Consider the following 9,531-nt stretch of genomic DNA (forward strand, 5'->3'; position numbering starts at 1 on the left):
GAAAGGCTTCACAGACAAAGTCTTAGAGAGAGAGAGATATGTAAGAAATTCTGCTTCTCACAGATTCTTTATCTCTATTTCTATCTCTTATGTAATCAATAGAGCTAGCAGTCCTTGACTACACACAACTATATAGACTGGAGTTCATGAATACTATTTATAACTCAGCTTGAATACTATTATACATTTAATCTCTACATTTTATCTTTCTACCATGAATACTTCTAGTAGTTAATAGTACATATCACGCCAAGCTGCAAACACTCGAATAATCGCCTGCGAGCACTTATTCTTACAATGCTGAAGAGAAGCCACTAAAGTGATTCTTATAAAACCTAATAGAAAAACTTCAATTCTTAAGTTATATAGAGTAATATCTCTATTGAACTGTCTAGAAAAGATTTTAGAAAAGATAATAGCTACTTAACTATCTTTTATACGCTCTATCAGTAATTCTCTTTTATTCAGTAAATAAATGAGAGATAGAAAACAATATTCTGTAATTAATACTGTTCTCTCAGTTATTCATGATATTCAAATAACAAAGCATGAAGATCTGGTCTCAACTGTAGTTTATATTGATATAAAAGAAGTATTTGATCATGTTTCAAAGTCAAAGTTAATTCAGACTTTAAAGATGTTAAAACTGTCACTTTCTCTAATAAAATGAGTTAACTATTTTATATCTAAAAGAATCTTACAACTTTTCTTTGATGAAATAAAATAAGACAAGACTGAGATAAAAATAGAAGTACTGTAAGAATCTTCAATCTCACTCATTTTATTTGCAATATACACTGCATATCTATTCAAAAATAGAAATATGAGAATTGTGTGATCTCTGAGTTATGTGAATGATATTGATCTAGTCTACAGCTCAAAAACTATCAAAGAGAATTTGAAAGTGATTAAAGAAGCTGCAAAGAAAATCTTTGTTATAACAGATATCAATTAAATTCAATTTGATATAAATAAAACTGAGTTAATTCATTTCTTTTCTAGATTCAATGAGAAAGAACTATCTCTAACTCTTTTAAATAGAGAGATTAAACCCAGTTTAAATGTCAAATGATTAGAAGTACAATTAAACTTCAAGTTGAATTTTAAATATTATATTCAATAAAGAACTGTCAAGGCAGAAAGACTATTGAACAACATTATCAGACTATCAAATACAGAGAGAGATCTATTCTTTCAGGCTATGAGACAGTTATATATAGTCTGTATTATCTCAGTAGCTGATTATGAAGTTCAAGTTTAATGAAATAATTAAGAGAATTTCACTGAACTCTTTCAAAGTCTGTAAAACAGAGCTTTGAGAAGAATTCTGAGAACATTCAAATCATCTGCTATTAAAGTAATGAAAATTGAAGCTTCAATTCCTTCTTCTGCTATTAGATTTGAAAAGACCTGTATAAACTATGCTCTGAGAGTTATAAAGATGAGCTTAAATCATATAATCAGAGAAAGAGTCTCTTCTTCATTTTCATCAATTAACTCTGAAAATGAACTGAATAGATTTCTTGATTGAAATGAAAATAATTCTTCAAAGAAAATGCCTTCTCAACTGTACAGACTATGTTCTCTGATTAAAAATCAATTTTCTTCTTTAAATATTGAAAAAGTTGATCATGAGAAGATATCTCTCTGAAGAGAAAAGCTTGAATCTCTTATAGACTTGCAAATAAGTGAACTATCTAAGAAGAAAGAATATGAACAGTATTTGAAGAGAATTTTCACAATCAATATAGAAGACTCTATTCTGATTTATTCAGATAGCTTTAAAAATGAGAATTTGAATAGATTAAATACAGATATTGCTTATACTAATGATAATATCAAGTTTATCTCAGATTTCTAAAATTTAGACTGTGAATCTGAAGTCTTTGATGCTGAACTATTTATAACAGTGAAAGCTTTCAAACTCATTGAAATAAAATCTTATAAAAGAGAAAATAGTTTGAAAGAGGCATGAATATTCTCTGATAGTTAAGCTGCTTTGAGAAGACTTAGAAATAGTCAGATTTATAATAATCAAATAAATCTTGAACTAATCTTAAACTCTGTTTTGAAAATTCAAAAGAGAAGAATCTCAAAGTTGATAATTTATCTGCACTGAGTTCCTGCTCATATGAATATTCATTATAATGAATTGACTGATTCAGCTGTAAAAAAGAGTGTAGAATTAAGCAGATCTATTCAAAATATTGTATTCTGATCTTTTATAAAGAGAAAAATAAAAGAATCTTATTTAGATAAGTGAAATGAAAGCTGGCAGAAACAAAAGAAGAGTATACATTATTCAAGATTTGAAACAAAACTCAAGTGAAAATCTTGTTCAATTAAATGTAAAAAGAAAATATTCTCATTTATTATTATTATTATTCTTCAATTATAGATGTATGTAGTTAGAGACTATGACATCTACCTGAGAACTAAAAGTTCTCAGAGTTTTTCCTATATCTATACAGTTAACTATTATACATTTATCAATTTCAGATATGCAAAATCAGAAAATTCCAGCTCAGAATATAAAAACTATTTACAAATTGCAGTATTTTAACATCTTCTGATACTTTGAAATCATTTGACATGACAAAAGAAAAGAGAACACAGTCTTAAAGATAGACACATTAAATAGATAGATAGAAAGGAATTGAAAGAAAAAGATAAAGTAAAGAGAGACTGTAACAAAACAAATTATTAAAAGATAGTATATAGCTGTTTTAACAGACTATATCTGATTGATTTTCTCCTTTTCATATTCAGATAATTCTGAATTTAGCTATTTTCTTATAGCTGCTTGAGTTTCTGATAGAAAGTCTATTAAGTATTTAATTCCTGTCTCAGTTGAGAATAAGAATCTCATATTTAATTGATTTAGATCATACTTCTCTTTCAATCTGGCTCTGAGACTATTGTATAATGCACAGTGCATTGCAATATACTCAGAATTCTCATTTGTATTACAGAATGAGCATTCTATTGAGTCAAATCTATCATCAAATCTTTGTATATAAGATTTGAAATAGCCATGTCCTAGTTTCAGCTGTATTATAGATGAGAATATTTTCTTTTTACATTTAATTGAACAAGATTTCCACTTGGGTTTTGTTTCAAATCTTGAATAATGTATACTCTTCTTTTGTTTCTGCCAGCTTTCATTTCACTTGTCTAAACAAGATTCTTTTATTTTTCTCTTTATAAAAGATCAGGACACAATTTTTTGAAAAGATCTGCTTAATTCTGCACCCTTTTTTACAGCTGAATCAGCCAATTCATTGCCATGAATATTCATATGAGCAGGAACTCAGTGTAAATGAATTATCAGCTTTGATATTCTTCTCTTTTGAATTTTCAAAACAGAGTTTAAGATCAGTTCAAGATTCATTTGATCATTATGAATCTGACTATTTCTAAGTCTTTTTAAAGCAGCTTGACTATCAGAGAATATTCATGCCTCTTTCAAACAATTTCCTCTTTTATGAGATTTTATTTCAATGAGTTTGAAAGCTTTCACTATTGCAAATAGTTCAGTATCAAAGACTTCACATTCAGAGTCTAGATTTCAGAAATCTGAGATAAAATTAATATTATCTTCAGTATAAGCAATGCCTGTGTCTAATCTATTCAAGTTCTTATTTTTTGAGTCATCTGAATAAATCAGAATAGAGTCTTTTATATTGATTGTAGAAATTCTCTTCAAATGCTGTTCATATTCTTTCTCTTTTGATAGTTCACTTATTTGTAAGTCTATAAGAGATTCAAGCTTTTCTCTTCAGAGAGATAACTTCTCATGATCAACTTTTTCAACATTTAAAGAAGAAAATTGATTTTTAATCAGAGAGCATAGTCTGTAAAGTTGAGAAGACATTTTCTTTAAAGAATTATTTTCATTTCAATCAAGAAATCTATTTCAATCCAGTTCATTTCCAGAGTTAATTGATGAAAATGAAGAAGAGACTCTTTCTCTGATTATATGATTTAAGCTCATCTTTACAACTCTCAGAGCATAGTTCATACAGGCTTTTTTAAATCTAATAGCAGAAGAAGGAATTGAAGCTTCAATTTTCATTGCTTTAATAGGAGATGATTTGAATGCTCTCAGAATTCTTCTCAAGACTCTGTTTTACAGACTTTGAAAGAGTTTAGTGAAATTCCCTTGATTATTTCATCAAACTTGAACTCCATAATCAGCTACTGATGTAATACAGGCTATATATAACTGTCTCATAGCCTGGAAAGATAGACCCCTCTCTGTATTTGATAGTCTGATTATGTTGTTCAATAGTCTTTCTGCCTTGACAGTTCTTTGTTGAATATGATATTTAAAATTCAACTTGAAGTTTAACCATACTTCTAATCATTTAACATTTAAACTGAGTTTAATCTCTCTATTTAAAAGAGTTAGAGATAGTTCTTTCTCATTGAATCTAGAAAAGAAATGAATTGACTCAGTTTTATTCATATTAAATTGAATTTGATTGATATCTGCTCTGACAAGGATTTTCTTTGCAGCTTTTTCAATCACTTTCAAATTCTCTTTAATAGTTTTTGAGCTGTAGACTAGATCAATATCATCTATATAACTTAAAGATCACACTATTTTCATATTTCTATCTTTGAATAGATATGCAGTGTATATTATAAATAAAATAGATGAGATTGAAGATTCTTGCAGCACTTCTATTTTTATCTCAGTCTTGTCTTGTTTTATTCCATCAAAGAAAAGTTGTATGATTCTTTTAGATATAAAATAGTTAACTCATTTTATTAGAGAAAGTGACAGTTTTAACATCTTTAAAGTCTGAATTAACTTTGACTTTGAAACATGATCAAATGCTTCTTTTATATCAATAATTATTATTATTATTATTATTATTCTTCCATTATACTCATATGCAAGCGGAGCTTATGATGAGTCCTTGCGTGATGTTAAATATAGGCCAAGTGTTGGTTATACAGGAGGAAATACAGGTGTTGAGACCACGCCAAGATAACAAGAACATAGGAAATACAAAGGAGTGACAATTAGATACATGCGATAATAACTTCCCAGCCCAGAATCATAGAGCGATTTTATTGAAGCGATTTGTACACCTCTGTATTTATTAGAAACCTGAGGTGCTTGAGTTCCGGATTTAATGTATTCTCTGCGGGTTTCGAACCCACACACCTTGGTTTCCCACGCCAAGGTGCTACCAGGTGGCCGCATTAACCATTCGGCCACCGGGGCTTTATATCAATAAAAACTGCAGTCAAGACCAGACCTTCATGCTTTGCTATTTGAATATCATGAATAACAGAGAGAACAGTATTAATTGCAGAACATTGTTTTCTATCTCTCATTTGTTCACTGAATAAAAGAGAGTTATTAATAGAGCTTATAAAAGATAGTTGAGTAGCTATTGTCTTTTTCAAAATCTTTTCTAGACAGTTTAATAGAGATATTACTCTATATGACTTAGGAATTGAAGTTTTTCTATTAGGTTTTACAAGAATCACTTCAGTGACTTCTCTCCAGCATTCAGAATGATATTCATTTTTCAAGAGATTGAAAAAGAGCTCAAAATATTCATTCTTTAAGTAGAAATATGTATTTTGAATAATTAAGTAATTAATTGAATCAGGCCCTGCAGCAGCTTTAACAGAACTTGAGAAGATAGCTGACTCTAATTCATCTTGTATAAGATCAGGCCATTCTCAGTCATTTTCATCAATGTAGTTGAGAAGTGATATATTCTCTTTCTCTGAATCTGAATCTGAATCTGATAAGTTCTGAAAGAGAATTCTTATAAAAGCTTGATATTTTTTCTCAAAAGAGTTTGCTGTATATGATTCATTCTGAAACTTATATTCTAAGACAGAAAGTTTTGCTACACTTCTTGTTTTAGTATAGTTAAAAGCTTTAAAAACTTCCTTTTCTTATGCTTCTTGTAACGTGGCGGAACCGAAGCGGTGACTAGTCAGCAGTGTCATGTAGAAGTAGTTGTTTGAGAAGCTGTATAAGTGAGCTTGACTATCTTGCTTGAATAGCGAGCTTGTAGACTACAGGGTTATTGTGAGAATATCACAGATATGATACTTAGTATACTAAGAAGATTGTATGAAGCACACAGTAACTCTTGTATATATTTCAGTAGAAGAAAAATGAATCACTGACTTCTTTGATGAGAAGTCAGCATCTAGCTATTCTATATAGACAATGAGTGAATACTCTTCTCTCATTTCACAAGTGAGAATAGTCAGAGTGATATCTCAGCAGTGTCTCATTACTAAGAAAGAGTAATCTGCTGATCTTGTATAGAAGTGAGATTCTCATATTCATCAATCAGATCTTTCTATGATACATCTGAATGATGTCATAGAGTGGTTGAAAACTGGTTCAGATGACCTGTGAGATGAATGAAATCTGTGGCGGGCTGCGCCCGATCAATCATATAGACTATTCCATTACACTCCATAGATTCTTCCATTCCCGATCGCCGATCCGCGGCCGCTACGAACGCGCGTAGCATACGCTCCGATTCTCGGCCACTCCTGATCACTGATCCGCGGCCGCTACGAACGTGTGTAGTGTACGCTCCGATTCTCAGCCATTCCCAATCACCAATCCTCGGCTGCTATGAACGCGTGTATATTCTTCTGCCCCGAAGCTCCACCACATACACCACCACATATGTGTATAAATATCCATCTCAATCACTGATTCTTGCACTTTCTCTTTCTTTCCTTCTCTAACATTTTTATCTTTGTTATATAAGACCTATAATATTATACTGATCTATTCGGTGCAGGCTTCTTATACTATAAAAATGTTCATCATCTCCTTATTAGGAACAATTATTCATTGAGAGATATCTGAACACATAACAACATGTAAGAAATAGAGAAACAGTCAAACAGTTAAGTGGACACTGAGTCCCCAGATAGTCCTCAGATAGAAGCTTGCTCACCAGTCGCCCTGGCCCCGCAACAAGATCTTACAAAGAGAATAAGATCTTACAAGAGAATATCAGTGAAAGACCTGAGAGTCCTGACACTCAGACATATAAAAATACAATTACACTTCTTCAGATCCCACAGATATCATACATCTGACAATCAATATAACCATGTCTAATGATAATATGAAACCCTTGAACATGAACATAGACACAGTGCCACAGTGGCTCTGAGCAATGTTGGAACTACAACAACAACAAATAGCTGATATGCATGCAACTTAACAACGCCAATATGAAGAGATTCAATGATTATCATAACAAGGAACTCACACAATCTCAATATCTACAGAATTGAATACAAAAGCACTGAAAGAATGCTTAGGTGTCTCTGCATATTTCAATGCTTTCAACCTCACTCTCTACTCATCATGGAGGATGGAAATGCTTGCAAAACTGAGTGTAGATGAAGATTCCATCAGTTCATTAACCAATCAAGGTTGGTATATCAATGGATGATTGAAGGATCGCGCGAAACAGAAGTTTCATCCATGGATGGAAGCATACAAACCAGCATTGTGAATGTCTGATAACATCATGAAACATCTTGATGTCCTGTTCTGAGACACTGCCATGCAACAGAAAGCATTAGATTGATTACAGAGCATCTGACAGAGGAACACTTCTCTTACAACATTTATCCCTGACTTCAACACCAAGATCCTAGAAGCAGGTGATCAGTCTTGAGAGGATTGAATGAAGATTAGCATGCTCAAGAAGGCATTGACTTTCAAACTCTTACAGGCTCTTGTAAGTGCAGATGAAGACTCAACTTATGAAGGCTTCTGCACACAGCTCTGGACAATGAATGACTGTCTTACCAAGCTCAAGAATATACAGAACAGTGGCAGAAGACATTACACCCCAGCAACTCATATACCTGCGCTGAGGAATAACAATGATGCAGATGCCATGGATTGAGTAGACTTGAATATCTATACATAAGCAAGAGTCTCCGCCATCTGAACAGGCTTTCAAGTCCCTGGGATCACTTCTGAAGAAGTTGCTGATCAACATCAACATAGAGTGTGCATCAACTGTAACTGACCAGGACACATTGCTTTCAACTGCTGATCAACCTTTGTGTCTCCTCATTCAAAGGATGAATCAGCGCCTGTCCGCACCAACCACATTGCATTAGAGGAAGATTCAGAGGATAACTATGAGAATGTCTCAGTGAAACAGGGAAAAGATTAGCTCCTGTTCAAATTTGCAAACAGGAGCTTGAAGAGGTCAGACAACAATGATTTGAAGAGAAGATGACAATGAATGTGATTCTTGTATTCACTGTGGTTAATAACATGTATAATATGAAGGCCATGGTAGACAGTGGTCTATGCCACTATGCAATGATAAAATCTTCAGTCATAAGATATCATAACCTTCAGTGTATCTCTCTATCAAAACCCTGACTCCTCACAGGATTTGATGGTTCAAAAGACATTTGTACCTGTTACATGGTGAAGCTGACCATAGATGTAGGAGGACATCAATGTGAAGATGCCTATGCGTATGAAGTTGATAATCTTGATTATAATCTTATGTTAGGACTTGCCTGGCTATCTGAACAAGGCATCTTATTGAATGCTTGAAACAGAAGCTTGATATTTCCTAACAATGATAGAGTTCATGAAAATGACATTCACAAGATCATGGACCTGACACAGATCTCTGTCAACATGTATGAAATACTCTGAAAAAGAAGTCATCATCAAAACCACTGACAGAGTCACCAACAGCAAGACCATGTGTCAATCTATTCCATCAGTCTGGCCAATATCAAAAAGGCTCTAGAAAAGTTATCCTGTGTTACAACAACAGATTCTTGTATGAAACTCCCTCAATAATATCATGAATATCTAGATGTCTTCTGACAAGACAATATTATGAATATACCCCTCTTACAAGGTCCTGAAGTGGATCACAGTATCAAGTTAGAGAAAAAGAATGATAAGGACTCTGAACTGTCATAGGGCCCTCTTTATAGCATGTCCTGAGATGAACTTCTTCTTCTTTGAAAGACACTCAATGATCTGTTGAATAAAGGATTCATATGCATTAGCAACTCTTCCACTGCAGCCCCTATCCTCTTTGCAAAGAAACCAGGTGAAGAACTTCAATTCTGCATGAACTATTGAGGTCTGAACAGATTGACAAAGAAAGATTGATATCTCTTACCTCTTATCAATGAAACCCTAGCACGGATCAGGTGAGCTCAATGATTTACAAAACTAGATGTCATCACCACATTTCATAAGATTCATATTGCTGAAGGAGATGAATGGCTTACAGCATTCTGAACATGTTATGATCTCTTTGAATGGATAGTCACACTCTTTGAACTGGCTAATGTCCTCAGTACATTTCAGAAGTATATCAACTGAGCACTTCAAGATTTCCTTGATGAGTTTGCATCTGCTTATCTAGATGACATTCTCATCTTCACTGATGAATTCAGAAAAGAATATCAAGAACATGTGCAAAAGATATTACAATGGCTATGAGAAGCAGAACTACTGATAGATAT

General features: G+C 32.7%; 1 protein-coding gene across 1 annotated transcript; it reads left to right on the forward strand.

Annotated features, from left to right (window-relative positions):
- Positions 1 to 7,712: 7,712 nt before the first annotated feature.
- BDCG_17307 (uncharacterized protein) lies at positions 7,713 to 7,925 on the forward strand (the record flags this gene model as incomplete). Its single annotated transcript, XM_045426450.1, has 1 exon — positions 7,713 to 7,925. The coding sequence occupies one exon, from the start codon at positions 7,713 to 7,715 to the stop codon at positions 7,923 to 7,925; it is 213 nt and encodes a 70-aa protein (XP_045281678.1).
- Between the last annotated feature and the right edge of the window lie 1,606 nt (positions 7,926 to 9,531).

The sequence above is a fragment of the Blastomyces dermatitidis genome (assembly GCF_000003525.1).
Source record: "Blastomyces dermatitidis ER-3 genomic scaffold supercont1.6, whole genome shotgun sequence".
Lineage (NCBI taxonomy): Eukaryota > Fungi > Ascomycota > Eurotiomycetes > Onygenales > Ajellomycetaceae > Blastomyces > Blastomyces dermatitidis.